This window comes from Fringilla coelebs (genome assembly GCF_963513975.1).
Source record: "Fringilla coelebs genome assembly, chromosome: Z".
NCBI lineage: Eukaryota > Metazoa > Chordata > Aves > Passeriformes > Fringillidae > Fringilla > Fringilla coelebs.
Genome location: NC_140031.1, coordinates 25,551,590 through 25,566,916, shown reverse-complemented (window position 1 = coordinate 25,566,916; position 15,327 = coordinate 25,551,590). Strand labels below are relative to the sequence as shown.

General features: G+C 42.9%; 1 protein-coding gene across 4 annotated transcripts in view; it reads left to right on the top strand.

The window, feature by feature from the left end:
* The window catches only part of ARHGEF28 (Rho guanine nucleotide exchange factor 28), a 114,674-nt gene that overhangs the window by 30,378 nt on the left and 68,969 nt on the right, over window positions 1–15,327 (top strand). For 2 of the 4 annotated variants that reach the window (XM_084225468.1, XM_084225472.1), the window contains exons 4-5: window positions 364–410; window positions 1,916–1,976. The exons of 1 other annotated variant lie outside the window; for it this stretch is intronic. In XM_084225468.1, the coding sequence (XP_084081594.1) occupies window positions 364–410; window positions 1,916–1,976 (108 nt within the window). The remainder of the gene's footprint in view (window positions 1–363; window positions 411–1,915; window positions 1,977–15,327) is intronic. One more of the 4 variants, XM_084225471.1, reaches the window with a different exon arrangement.

Sequence of the window (15,327 nt, the reverse complement as noted above, 5' to 3'; positions counted from 1 at the left end):
AAATGCAAAGTCTAATTTCAGAAAATGCATGACATCCCTGCAGATGAAAAATGGAGTTCAGCTGCTCTGTGGCGTTGGTGTGAGGCACAGTCCTTGAGCTGTTGATTTTCTGAGTGTGTGGGGGTTAATCAGCCCAAGCATAGCTGTGACAATAACATAGCAGTTGTTGTGCATCCAGCTTGCATGCTGCCCACGGGATCACTGCTGCGGGAGATGCATGGGCTGCCCATGTCCATTGTTCTGGCTTGCCTATGTGCTTCTTGTGTCCCCTTTCCTGTCTGAAAAAGGAGAGACCAGCAGCAGAAAAAGCAGACCCAGACTGAATTTCCTTATTATGAAAGGCAGAAATCTTTGCTCTTGCAGGTCCTGTGAGCTTGGCTTCTGATGAGTTGTCCCAGGATGATACGAAGGTACAGCTTTCTCTTTTTACCAGTAGCTAAGCTTTATTTAGGCTGAGAAGTAGCAACCTCTGTGTGCCTATCTGAGCTAAGAAATAAATTCTAGCCTGCCAGGCAACACTTGCTGCTATTTCTATGCTGTAGCAGAAGTTATGTGTGTAGAGGATAATTATTTGAAAGAACCTTTTATGTAGTTGTGGGTTGGAAAGCCGGGTTGCAGAAGCAAGCTCTGCTTTTGGACCAGAAAGCTCTTGTATTTATGGCAAAGCTTAGTGCCTTTAGGGAGCTTGCAGCTGCCAGTTTGGGGTCAACACCAGACCTACATCTGGCATAACTTTCATCCTTCAGACAGCATGGTTCATTACATCTGAAGAGTTAGTCTCTGAGGGAGACCATGTGGGTAGCTGTGAATCCTTAACACGATGTAAATGGGAATAATGCTTGATGCAAAATATACTGCACGTTCCCATTGGCATCTACTTGGAGGTGTCTAAACAGCTTCGGGGAGAGACCAAAATGTGTGAGAAGTGCCATTCCATCTGTATTTCTGTCAGTTGTATTTGATCTCTAGTCTTATATTCTGCTTTTTATTTATATGTATTTGTTTACAAAACTGGAAAATCTTTGTCTTGGTATTTCTTAAACACCTTTAATACAGGAGCTTGATTAGTACCTCGGTGGGTATGAAGCTAAAATAGTAATTTAGATTGAGAGGAACAAAATCTGGTGAAACCAGGTAAATATGGTAAAAGTGATGTCAACATCAAGTGACTACTGTTTGTTTTGGGTTCTTTTAATACCATTTGAATGTAGTGGAATATTGCTCAGCTGACACGTTAGATAGTTTTTATAAGTATGGTGACCTCTTAAGGCTTTTTTTGTTTGGTTGCTTTAGTTTTTGTAATTTTTATTGCCAGCTGTGAGAAAGATTGACCATTTGTTTGGAACTCACATGTTGGTATTGTAATCTGTGACATCTCAGAATTAAATCTGCAGTATGCACACATTTTGGAGTCCATGCTGAAAGTGTGTGTTGGAGCAGAGTGTTGCAGCTCAGAGTCTTGCTGGGGGGAAAAGATTCTGGTGCCATACTGATGGTCTCTTGTTTTGATCTATCAGAAAAGCTATAATGAATCTATAATGAATGAACTGTGACATTTCTATAGGTGTGAACAGCTCAGGCATTAGAAATATTTCTAATATTAGAAAATATTGCTGTTTTCTCTATGGCTTGTAAGAGCACAATCAAACTTTGTAAGAGGCTGAAAATCAAAGTTTGGTCTCTTTTTTGATTATGATTAGGATTTGAATCCTTAGGGTTCATTTGCATATGGAAGTAGCATGACATATCAATTGCATTTATGAGAATGGCTAAAATGAAATGAAAATGAAGTGGCTGCTGCTTGACAGTGTTTGAACTGAATTCTGAAAGTCTATAGCACAGTTTGCAACTAAGCATAAATACAGTGAAGATAGTGTGTGTCTTCAGAAATATAGCTCAATTTTTCTGTTTCTAGCCTTCCCGAGACTTGGGGGTTCCTTCTAAAGAAAATGAAGATCACGTCTTGTTGGCTATAGGTGAGAAAGAATTTAAAATTTTTACTTCCCAAAAGCTGCTGATAGGTAGTGTCATGTCAGTTACATACAAGACAGTTTCTTTCAAAGAGGTGAAGGTAATTGACATTGCAGAGTAACTTGCTGAAAGATCAGCCAGTTGTATCTATGTCAAAGAGGGAACCTCTTTTGTCTCTAGCATATGTAGATGGTGTATCCAACATTACTGTGATACCAGGACTTTTCAGTTATGTTTTAGGAGCTGTAGGAACAACCACCTTGAAAATAATATCTGATAGAGCAAACATATGGGACTGAAGTTGTATATGTAAATGAAGGTGAAATACAGTCTGTAGAAATGTTTAAATGACACAGTGAGTCGTGGGCCTGGCAGGATAATATAGCCAGCTGTGCTAGACAGCACATTTATAGACTGAAACTCCACTGGAAAGGTGTCTTTGAGCCTTCTGTAAAGCTACAAGAACAATATACAGACATGGGCTTGTGAAAAGCACAGCAAGTTGGGAAATATAATGTGTAACTGAGCTCTGTGAGTGGGAGCTGCTGTGCCAGGCAGAGACTGCCAATCTGACATCACTGGCCCGTGGTCCAGGGCTGAGCTCAGAAAGAGCAGCCCAAATGGAGGCATTCTGTATGCAGATTTTGGTGCTGCAAAGTGAATATTCACTTCGTGTGTGCAGAAAGGAAGGGGATAGATGTGCATGCATAGCGGGGATATATGTTAGGGGGAAATGAGCTGACATAAACTCAGAGACAGTTCTAAGATAAGAAGCTGGCAGAGTATTTTATTACCTCTCACTTAATCAGCATCTAGTTATCTATTGTTTTAGTTACTGATATGCAAATACCTGTACTTCAACTATTTGATGATGATTTTCTCACTGTCCCATACAGGGAATATGAGAGCACCATGGGGAATTGGTACTAGTGGCAAAAACCCTAATATTGACAGTCATTCTGACTTTGGTGCTTTTGAGAACAGGACATTGTACCACTCTTTGCCTTGCTCAAAAATGCAAGGCATGTGGGATGTTAGTGCCCATGTGTTCAAATCTGTTTTGTCAAGCAAGACCAAAGTATTGGACTGTATCTCAGTGTAGGAGTGTGTGGAGCCGCTGGGGAGTGATTTTGGTTTGTTAATATGAAAGCCACATTTGCTCTGGTTTTTGTTCCAGTTATACCATCTGGACAGAACATAAAGTAATTTAGAAGCTGACAAAGTAGAAGTGCTCCACCCTGAAATGATAACTGATATTTCTTTTTCTTTCATTTCCTGAAATGCTTTTTCCTTCTAAGGCATCGTTTGCACAGAATTGCTTGTGACAGCTGAAACAGGAGCCAGGCCCTCTGGCTTCAGATCTGCTCATTCTCTGACGCTTGGTTGGGCAGATGCATCAGATCCTGAGTCCTCCTGGAGGAAACAAGCAACTGGCTTTGGCCATGGTTCATACTGTTAGGAGTGGTAGTGCAGATTTTTAGAGGAGCTAAGAGGGTAAAAAGAGTGGTGAATTTGAGTATGATTTGGACAAGTTTTAGGTGCTTAAAATTTGATTTAAATAAATCTTCTTAGTCATCTTATTTGCATATAAAGTAAAATAATAAGGTGTAGATATACATATATGTGTTCTTACATGTGTGTATGTGAAGTCTGTCCTGAGCACAGGATTATCTTGTATTAAACTAAGAAAAATTCCTTGTTGTAATGCCTAAATGAGAAAGAAGCAACCCTCTGTTGCCCCCTTTATCTTAATTACTTTAGAGTATGTTTAAGAAGTTGACTTGTTTGTGGAAAAACTGCACTGAAATCAGTTCTGCTCATTTTAGAAGTCTTTGTAACAGAGTTTGACTGCCCTGTGTAAGGACTGTAGCATGGACTTGCTGCTGGCCATACTGTGGGCCCATCTCCAGGTTGTGCACTCAGCTTGGCCAAAGCACTCATCACATAGACATCCAGTGGGATTTTGCCATTGACCTCAGCAGGGCCTGAAAGGCTTCCAGTGAGCACCATGTATGAGATCTGATGGGGCTGAATTGCAGGCTAGGGAATGAGTGGACTGTCGGGTGTGCAATAAAAAGTGGAAGTGGAGAGGGATGAAGAAGAATGGAAATAGAGTTTGGTGACAGCCAGAAATTTTTAAGTTTACCAAAGCTGTGTTTACTGGTTTATGTGAATGTAAAAATCAGCATATGTTCTAACCTGACTCATTTAACCATATTGCTAAATATCATAGTTTTCTTATCCTGAATTTTTTCAAACTATTCTTAAAAAAAAAAGGTTTGCTTGGCAGTGCTGTTAAATGGCAGTGGTTTTGGCAGGAAAAGCACACAGTGGGGAATAAGAGGAGAAATTCAAATAGCTGTCAGTGGGGGAGAGGGAAACAGCTAAAGGGGATTGAATGAAGAAGAATGAATAGAAACAAGCAAACACTGGAATCTCACTAGTAGTTGGATGTGCAAATCAAAGAGTACTTGTAAGAGTGAGAATGCGAGTGCTCTTTGAGTGGGGGTACAAAGTCCCCCACTTCTGTTTTTCCCTCTTTTCCTATGTGGTTCTTGCTTTAGAAATCTCCACAAATATATCAGTGTTGTCATGGAATGGTTTTCATTGGAAGGGACCTACCTTTGAAGTAGGAGTGGCTAAAGGGCTCTCCTGTTCCTGCTCTCTGTGTTCTTCCTCAGACATCCCATTCAAGCATGTTGATCATTATGGCTCCTTCCCCACAAAGTTTGGGAAGCGCCTTTGCAGAAGTGCTTTCAGCATTTGGTAGGATGCTGAAAGGGCTCCTTGCTTCCTGTTTTCCTCATTTTTGGGTTGGGACCTGGCTGTCTTAGTGAGTGTTGTAGTTTGGTTTTGAGAATTGTAGTTCAATTTTTTTAATGCAAAATGTTTCTCATCCTCCAGGATCTCTGAAGACACCCAGGGATATCGGTACTGGGAGTGTGACAGGCCAATAAGAATCCAAGTAGATGATGAGTTTTGGGTTTGCACTATTTAAGAATGGAAGGAATAGGAGTAGGACACAACAGGAGGCTAGACCATGCTTAACGGGAGGCTGTAGGGAGACACTCCAGTGCTATAGTCACACCTGCTGGTGTTCTTTCCCCTCTTTCTGTCTCCTTTGGAAATTCTTAGAGATCTGTTTTATGTGTAGAAGAGAAAAAAACTGCTAAACAAAACCCGAAACCAACCAATGAAACATCATCTCCCCCATGGACTTTTTTCCTTATTATCATTTAAGGTAAACATGCTGGAAATGCTGAGAGAAAACCAGGGTCTGTTGGGAAGAACAAATAAAATAAATAAATTGAAAGCAACAAAAAAAAAAAAAAAGGATTTCTTTCTTCCTTTCAATATTATGCATGTGTTTTTTTTGCCAGGCATTGTCATCCTCAGAATCAGCAAGCCTGTACATTTTGGGAAAAGTCTGGGAGGGGACAGCTGTATGCTGTTACTGCTGGGCATGTAACAGTGTGAGCAGGGCATGGGTTTTTAATCATTTTTAATTCCTTCCTGTTCTTCATAGCTGGTTGGGAAAAATAATGTTCACAGGGACATTTATAAAGCTGCAAAAGTTTTTCTTTTCCATTAAGAAAAGTGACCCAAACACCCAGGTTTTCTTCCAAGGAAATATAGCTTCCCCTCCCCCCCCCCCCCCCACCTCCCCTAAACTTCCCTAAACATTCCCCTAAACAGGAATGGATGATGATACTAATTTTTCAAAATAATTTCCAGGATCTCCACGTTACATTGCCAGCAACCTAATGGTGTCTGTCTCTTCTATTCTGTTTGCTTTGCCAGTGATGAAAAACTCCTGGAAGCCATGTTTTTCCAGAGATAAAATTACTGATACCAAATTTTTGGCAGTTCACTTTGTGACCAGGCAGCTGCAAATATTTTTAGTTAGCCTTTTGATTTTCATGATTCCATGGACATCCCCATTTAACCACAGATCAGTTTAAGGAACAGAACATAATTGCTATTATGATCTTCTTTTCTGTATACCAGTGGGCCTGTACTGAAATATGCAGAAAAATCTGGTTTCAGTGTTGCTGTTTTGTTCTTTTCTTTGATTAGATTTCCTCACCATGGTGGGTAAGACTTAAAAGTGGTAATTTTTTTTTTCTTTTAAGATAGAAAAAAGCATGGTTGTGCTGTCTGGAGTTCTACCTTTGTGTAGTTTTTGTTACGTCTGTAAAATTATTATATTTGTATTTACTGAGCTCATATACTCCTTTTTTGTGCGTGGGTTTTTTTTTTTTCTTTTTTTTTTTTTTTTCTTCTGGGATTTTTAGGGTAGAATGTTTGCATTTGGAAGTGTTTGGAGTCAAGTGTGCCTGTTTTGACATTGGAACTACATTAAATTTTATGGTTACTGATAGGTAAGAGTGAAAGTTAGTGTGTTAAGTGTTGCCTATTTGAGACAGTTACAGGAGTCCTCTGATTCAGGCTGTGCAGATCTTCTCTGTTTGCTTTCAATTTTATATTCTTCTGGCAGCTTTCCATCCTATCTTTGCTTTATGTATTCTTTGAGAGAGGCAGAGTGATCCAGAATAGCATTTCTAGTCCAGGACCTGCCGACTTCTGCTTCAGTTTCTCTCCTTAACAAATTTCAAACAAGACTTTGGGCATATCACTTATCTTTTCTCTGCAACTCATTTTTTCCTGAAAGAAAGAGGATTGCAGAGGGCAAGGTGATAAAGGGGCACTACAATACTTGGGTGATTTGAGGTGTGCAAATACTCAGACTGGTGCCAAAGAAGTTCAGTTTGTGGTAAAGAAAGATTTAAAACCCCTAATTTTTAGTCAAAAGGTAGATGATTTGAAATTTGCCGAGAGAAACAACAACTGAAGAAAATTGCACAGTTACCACTGCAGCTAATGATGGTGACAATTGCACTCTGGGATTTTGGGCTGCAGTTCTGACATCTTTTTGCTGCTTCTTCTACTTTGCAAAATCTTTGCATGGCTCCTTGCACTAGAGATGTACCTTGGGGTTAGTCTATCACAGTACTGCCAGCACCAACCTTTAAACAACATTTAAACATGACTTATTTCTGTAGATAAAAATATTTACATTTGTTTGGAGTGTCTATAAACAATGCAACATTGAAAACTGCAGAACAGTTATGAGCCGCAGAAGATAACAGGAAGTCACATTTTCCTGGGAAAATGTCCCACAGTTCAGGCTCACAGCCTGAACTGAGTTTAATTAAAAAGAAGGGGAGAAATCTGGAAGAAGCAGCATTAGGCATGGAAACAAGCTTGTTCTTGTTGCTTGGAGTTTCCTCCACTGTCTTGATTTTCTGAGGCATTATAATTCAAGCTAACCTCAAAAGGAAGAAAGAAAGAAAGAAAAATCAACAAGCTACAAACATATGGTTTCTGGCTTCCCAGAACTTGTTCTATTTCTCTGCCTGAATTCCCAAACAAATTTGCTCAACAAAATAACCCTTCATAAAGGCGCTTTTTAAAAACTGATGTTTAAATTACCCTTTTTCGGCCTATCTTCCACCCAGTTTCATTTTATACCAACATAAATGAGCAATCTGGGGTGTATCTAATGTGAAGTAACTCTGTAGATACGAAATATAACCCAAAAATATATTATGAAGAAAACAGTTGTAGTCTTGAGAGTGCACACAAGAAAACATTTCTCAGCGTTCTTCCTCCTCAAAGAGACAGCCTTCCCTTGAAGTCTTCCCTGAAACTTAGAAAATTGGATTTTTAATGAGGTGGGTCTTTGGTGAACTTTTTGGCATCACGGTCTGCCAGTGTGAGTGTAGACTCAATAACCAGGTCATTGGCACAGCTTCAGTAGAAGCGAGGTCCAAGTCAAACTTCGGTTTGCTTTCACATGAGGCAATATGCACACTCCCTGTTCCTGCTCTCACAGGCCTCCATAGAGCTGAAACAAGAAAGACTAATCCCTTAGTCCTCCTGCTTTTGCAAATAATCTCTTATTTTCATCAGGGAGCTTTTCATCAGGATGCTGAACAAAACAGCGACGAGCTTTCCACCCACATTTGTTCTGTGTTTCCCAGCTAGTCTTTTGATCTGAATAGATACTGGACAAGGAGGTCATTTAAGCAAATTTTCTCTATATGTGCTTTGCTTACTGGTTGTTTCAGGAGTCAGGGCATACTGACTGCTGCCATGTGAAAGTAGTATTAATGAGCTTCTTATCCTAAACTGAGCTTGATTGCTACCCTACAGTGATCTTGGTGTTTTATAAAAAGGATAAAAAAGTAAATATCTGCCATCAGCCGTGAACCAGACATCAGAAAGGTCTGGGCTGGAGGAATGCTGTGAAATCCTAGCAGCATGTGAGTGAACATGAAGAGTTTGAGACAAAACCCAAGATGATGCTGTGTGTGTGCCCATGGGCTCTTTGGAGCTATGTGCAGTCAGTATTAGGCACAAGTCATGTTCTTGCCTAAGTTTTGTAAAAATATTGAGCCCTTCTCTATCCCAGTCCCGTCAGTGTTTTCCAAGGATCTTGGAGTACTAGTACAGTTTGTGCAAAGCTGTTTCTTTTAAATTTGTGAAGGCCCATTGCTTTTTAGTTTGTCAAAGAAACAAGCCTGAAGTACCACCACTTACAAACAGCTGCTTTTCAAAAGAGTCTATGGCTAGGACCTCTTTGTAGGAGAATGCATCATTCATTGAATATCACAAAAATGATAATATTTTTATAATTTATAGCAGTGTTATTCTTACTATAGGTGTTCTAAGTGTAGTTGTCACCCTGTTTTCAAAGAAAGCATTAAAAAAGTAGCCTCAACAATTAATTTAGTAATTCACATTAAAATTTGAAATATATTTGCTCAGGAATGGTAAGGAAGTCCATAGAAATTTAGATAGCATGGTCTTCTCTCAGTCTGGATGATTTGCTGCAACACAGTGATTCCATCTGCCTTGTCTGGGAATGATGAAAAGATAGATCCATTTGGAAATAAATGCAATTAAGCATAAAAACTCCTGGGCTGGCAGTCCAGCTTAAAGCAATCAGAAAGCAGTGCACACAAATTGCCTCTGCTTTTCCTGCAGCCTGCCATGATTGCAGAGTGTTTCAGTAATCTTGCTGTGTCTTAGAACAGTGCTTTTGGAGATGGATAGGGTGCTCTGCTGGTCTGTGAAGGCAGCAGCTGTTCTGTGTTCCTTTAAAGGCTAGTGTCCAAAAATTGCTCAAATAAATAAATGAAAAATTGACCCAAATTTCTAGTGCTGTATTGTTATCTTATGTTTTTCATTATTATTTCTGTTATCTGTCTACACAAGATCTACAGAAGATCTACTTGTTACAGTAAGAGAAGTCCCAAATGTGGATGAGTTTTGTCATCAGCTGTTTGAATGGAAGAGTGAAGAACAGAGCATGAGTGGGACATGTGAGCAGGAGGTTTATGGCCTGGCGGTCAGGGCCATTTAATCTCATGGCAGAATGTGGCTGGCTTTGATACCTAAGTCACCCAGGACTGTGCTTTTCTGGGAGTGCAAATTCTGCTGCTTTAAACTTGTAGTGGGAGGAAGAGGCTCTGTGATGCTGAATGGCTATGATCCTCCACCCTGTTGAAACGTGTGGCTTCATCAGGGTTGAAAGCATGGAAAATGGGCATCAGGGTTGAAAGCATGGAAAACCTCATTAATGTGTATAAATTATGAAAGAGTGGGTGTCAAGAGGATGGACCAGGCTCTTCTCAGTGGTGACAGGCAATAGGACAAGAGGCAGCGGGCAGAAACAGTTGCACAGGAAGTTCTACCTGAATTTGAGGAAGGACTTCTTTACTGTGTGGGTGACTGTGCTCTGGAACAGATTGCCCAGAGGGTGTGGAGTCTCCCTCACTGCAGAACCATCCCTCCCTCACTGAAGAACCATCTGTGCTCAATCCTGTGCCATGTGTTCTGGAATGGCTGCCTGAGCAGGGAGATTGGACCAGGTGACCATTGTGGTCCCTCCCATCCTGGGGTTCTGTAATTCTGTTTGCAAGGAAAGTGTGAAGTGCAAGAAACTCTGTGGTCTTCCTTCCCCTACCCTTGCCAGCTCTGATCTCTTCTGGGTGATGCAGTGTGGGTGGGTTGCCACAGGGTGCTGGAGAGGGAGAGGGAGATGGAATCCACCAAATACTGCCATAACATTGGGTACTGGTGATGGACAGGGACTGCCTGCCTGGACTGTTTGAAATCCACTGCTGAACAGTTTAAATCCCAAACTCCTGTGTTCCTTGTGGGAGACCTCTGCTTGCGAAATAAGAAAATAATGGGCCAGTTCCTTAAACAAAGTGCCTGAATCTCCCATCAGAAACTTAGCAATAAGGAGGGTCATAAGAACAAGTGAAGGAGGTTATGAACTAAGATCTCAAGGATATGGGCTTGGTCCTTTGTTCTTTAGTGATTGGTTCATCAATGATTTGGGAAAGGGAGAGGGAGAGAACAGCGATGTGGCAAAGCTTTTCTGACTATTCCTGTATAGACTTCCATAAGAAAGACCCCGGTCTTTACTAGAGAAGAGAAATGGTAAAACTCATGTTTGTGACAAGCCATCTTTCGAGACTTATGAGGATGTTGACAGCCACAGTCTGCCACTGCATCATTGTTGTGGGCAAATAGAGTGTTACAGTTGGAGGTTGCTTGGTGCCTGGGCATCTGATTGGTAATGTTTTCCTTTTAGTTGCCTTTAATTCATATTTACTGAACCTTTTTAAGTCTAATGTAGGGTAAAGCAGATAGGTTGTGTAGGTACATTGTCTGATCCTCTCTGTGGAAGATATGCTCTAATTAGTAAGAACAATGGAGTGAAGAAGGTAGGGAAGCAATGTGTGCCTGTGGATCACAGAGACCAATGGCAAAGATTGCCTAACCCTTTCTATTCTATTTTATCTTGTCAGATGCTTTGATATACTTTGAGAAAGGATTGCAGGCTCCAGTGGGCCTGGGACAGAATCAAGCTGGGGGAAATAAATTTCATTGCTGATACCAGGGGAGACTGTTTCCAGAGCAAAGTGAAGGGCAAAGACCCAGAGCAAAGGGTGTTTTTGGCAGAGCTTTTGTTCAGGCGGCTTTCATTCTACCTGTGTCCAAAAGTGACCCTCTCCAGCTCTGTTTGTGGTCATTAACCACATTTTCCATCCTGTATATGTCCTTTCTCCATCTGGGAAGGGGTTGGTGGCTCAGGGTTGTCCCCCTCTGCTCTGCCTGAGAGAGAGAACTGCCAGCTGTGGTTCAGCAGTGTGTGGGGACAGGCAGCCCACCCACTTGGTACCATAGTGCTGTTCACTGCACGTGCAGGGAGGCAACAGTGTTCTTGCATGGAGTCTGCGGATGTGGTGACATTCCTTTGCTTCCTTCCGTCTTGCCATGAACCACAGGAATGGCCTGACAATAGACAATACACTGTACTATCTCTGAAAAACATTTAGATTTTATGAATGTATTTAGGTAAGCATTGGTTGAAAGAATTTAAGGCATTACATTATTTATCAAAAGTGTTAGCCTTAGATAATACACATAAACCCCCACAGTTCTTTATCTTCCCATCTGTACCTTGGTATATATTATGAAAAATATTTTGTCAGTGGAAAGAGAGGTTAATATTTTCCAGCTAAAAGCACCTTTTATCTCGTAAGCAGTCAGGTCTCTATAGTAGCTGCCTGCAAATGCCACTGCTGTGGAAGGAAGGAGTGGCAGGGGAAAAATGGTTTGGATCACCCTACAAAGTGCAAGAAACAAAATATTTTTAGTCAAAGACTGTAGGGCAAAGCCCTTCTTTGTGGCAAAGAACAGCATGACATCTTTCACGGTTGCATAAAGGAGTTTAACAAATAAGAAAAAAGAAGCCTTTCACAAGGCCCAAACAGGGCAAGTAATCTGAGTGATATTCTATTAACCCTTCAAAAGTAGGGGTTAAGGTTGATAATTTATCTGCACTTTCAGACTGGCGTTGACAAATTCCCATGCAAGATTCTTTTCAGGAGAGGTTGCAGTGTGCAGGTGAAAAGCCTAAGAACTTGGACAAAAAAGAGATGATAAACAGCAGGAGTGCATGTTCAGGGTTTTATCACTGCAGAAATTTAGTTGTTGGATTCTCTGAGAATTATGTAATAGGGCTGCTGTTGAAAAATTATTTTACAATCTTAATTACTTGTTTGTGTTAGAATGTTAAATGAACGTGGCTTGTTTAAGGAAGGGAGGACAGGGAATAGTAGTCAGTGCAAACATTTATGCAGTGTACAGAGGTCATTCAGTGTCGCTGTAGGACACGAAAGAACGCACACACGCACCGTTCTCCAGGTGAGAAGGAAAAGAGGGCGTTTATTCTCTGACTCCATAATTTATAGTTTTACAAAGGTAACAGTGGATTGGAGGATGACAGTGCCACCTCTCCACAGACACTGGTTTAACCAACAGTCCGTCAACCGTGTCCGTTTTTCACAAGAATGTAAATTATGAGTTGTTTACAGGAAAGTGTGTGGGAAAGTTCTTTACAAGAATGTCAATATCAGAAGGCTTTTCTAGAAATCTCAAAAACCCAGGGTGACATCTCACCCTTTTTTGTTTAAAAGAAAAAAAAAGAAAAGAAAAATGAACAATGCTCAGTGCTCGCTTGCGGAGGAATCATCGGAGTGACCGCTCTCATCATCTGCATCAGAGTCATCACTCAATGATTCACCCGCTTGCTGCCTTTCAGGTTGGTCACGGTTTCCATCTTGTTCATTGGCTGGATTCTGTCTCTGCGGTCGTAGGTCAGGGCGAACACATTTTGAAGGTACCCAGCGTACCCCAGTATCTGTGGATACACAAGCATACCCGCGCCCCGAAGCGATCAGGTCATAGGGACCTTCCCACTGTTTGGTGACTAAATTCCGCACCCGAACCTTCGCCCGAGGCTGATGTGCCTCGTCCGCAGCCTGCAACGAGAGATGGTGATTCAAAATGACAGGATTATTTGAGTTCTGCGGCACTGTGAGATGATTGATTGTGCACAAAGCTTTTGCCAACCGACTGTGCGGGGTTTCACCCTGCATTCCCCGTTTTTGTTTTTGTAGAACCTGCTTCAGAGTACCATGAGCGCGTTCTACAATAGCTTGACCAGTTGGAGAATGTGGGATACCAAACCTATGCGAGACCCCCCACAATTGCAGGAACTGCCGCACCTTTTGTGATGCATAAGCAGGACCATTGTCGGTTTTCACAGCAGAAGGTATGCCCAGAACAGCAAAGGCCTGCCTCCAGTGGGCAAGGACATCACGGGCCTTCTCCCCAGTGTGAGCTGAAGCCCACATCGCAGAGGAGAACGTGTCCACCGTGACATGCACATACTTGAGCCGGCCAAACTCGGCAATCTGGGTGACATCAGTCTGCCACAGCTCCAAGGCCCTAAGGCCTCTGGGGTTTACCCCTGCTGGCAAAGGCGGAGCAAGTGCATGGCAGTCATCACATGACTCAACAATGTCACGAGCCTCCGTCGGCGTCAGGTGAAACTGCTTCTGCAGAGTATGTGCGTTTTGGTGGAAAAACCCATGCGATGCCTTGGCCTGCGCGAGTGTGTCAGGCTGAGGCGCTACCCACGCCGGGTTAGCCAACTTGTCAGCCCTCGCGTTACCTTCCACTATAAAGCCTGGCAAATTGGTGTGACTCCTCACATGCAGAACATAGAATGGATGAACCCGAGCCTGAATGGCACACCACAGGGTCTTCAGTAAATGAAACAAGGCAGGATTACTGACCTCCTTCAAAACCGAATGACCCAGCCGTTGTGCAATATCTGCCACATAGGCGGAATCCGTGACCAAGTTGAAAGGTTCCTGGGAAAATTTCTCAAATGCCATGACAGCAGCCCTCAGTTCAACCAATTGGGCTGACCCTTCCTCATGGCCTACCAACACCTGCCACTCAGATCCGTCCCTCCAGGTAACGATGGCCTTTCCTGTCCTTCCTGAACCGTCAGTGAAGACGGTGGGTCCTTGCACGGGGTCCTGGCTATGTTTAGGCCGCAAAGAGATCTGTGTGCATTTTGCCATATGCAGTAGCCTATGGCTGGGCAGATGATAAGAAATCTGCCCTGAAAAATTTTCCAGAGCACTCTGCAGGGACACACTGTTTGCAAAGCTCCAGTCAAAATCCTCCCGTGACACCGGGAGTATGATCTTTGCAGGATCCGCACCCATCAATTGCAAACACCGTTGCCGGCATTTGAGTATCAAATGAGCAATCAGCTCAAACAACGCAGTTGCCGTCTTCCGCGGCTGATGGGGCAGGAAAACCCATTCCAGAACGTGCAAGGGATCAGACCATTCGTCACTCCATTGGCCAATAATGCCTGTGGGGTACGAATCTGGAGTGGTGACAAACACAGTGATATCAACGGAGGGATCAATGCGATAGACCTGGCAAGCCGAAACAGCCTGCTGAACCACCTCCAACGCCTTATGCGCCTCAGGGGTCAATGTGCGAGGTGACTTTAGATCAGAGTCTCCCTTCAACAAATCGTACAGAGGAGACAGCTGTGCATCGGTCAGTCCCAAGTACGGACGCAACCAAGTGATGACGCCTACTAGTTTCTGAGCATCATTCAGCGTCTTCACGGAATGCACAAATTGTACCTCCTGGTGACAGATCGTTCGTTCCAGAATCTTGACCCCCAGGTACTTCCAAGGTGGTTGTTGTTGAACCTTCTCTGGAGCTACCTGCAGTCCATGAGCATGCAAGGCATCGAGCAGCCGAGGCTGAATCCTCAGCAGCTCACCCTGGGTGGACGCGGCCACCAAAATGTCGTCCATATAATGATACAGACGTGCATCAGGGAACTGCTTGCGAACTCCAGACAAGGCACGAGCCACATACCACTGGCATATGGCCGGGCTGTTCCGCATGCCCTGAGGCAATGTCGTCCATTGATATCTCTGTGCGGGCTCAGCCTCATTAATTGCTGGCACCGAAAAGGCAAATTTCGGCCTGTCATTAGGATGCAAAGGAATTGAAAAGAAACAGTCCTTTAGGTCGACAATAAGGACCGGCCAGTCTGCGGGAAGCATGGTAGGTGACGGCATGCCTGTTTGCAACGTCCCCATGCTTTCCATCACGGCATTGACCTTTCGGAGATCTTGTAACAACCTCCATTTACCAGATTTCTTTTTTATACAAAAGACAGGAGTGTTCCAGGGACTGGTGGAAGGCTCCAGATGACCCTGGTCCAACTGCTCCTGCACCAGATTCCGAAGGGCGTCCAGTTTATCTCGAGGAAGGGGCCACTGCTTTTCCCAAATAGGTTTGTCCACCAGCCACCGTATAGGAGGCGTGGGACACCCTGCGCCCTTCACTGCAGTGGCCCCCATCAAAAATCCGTCCCGATGCGCACCC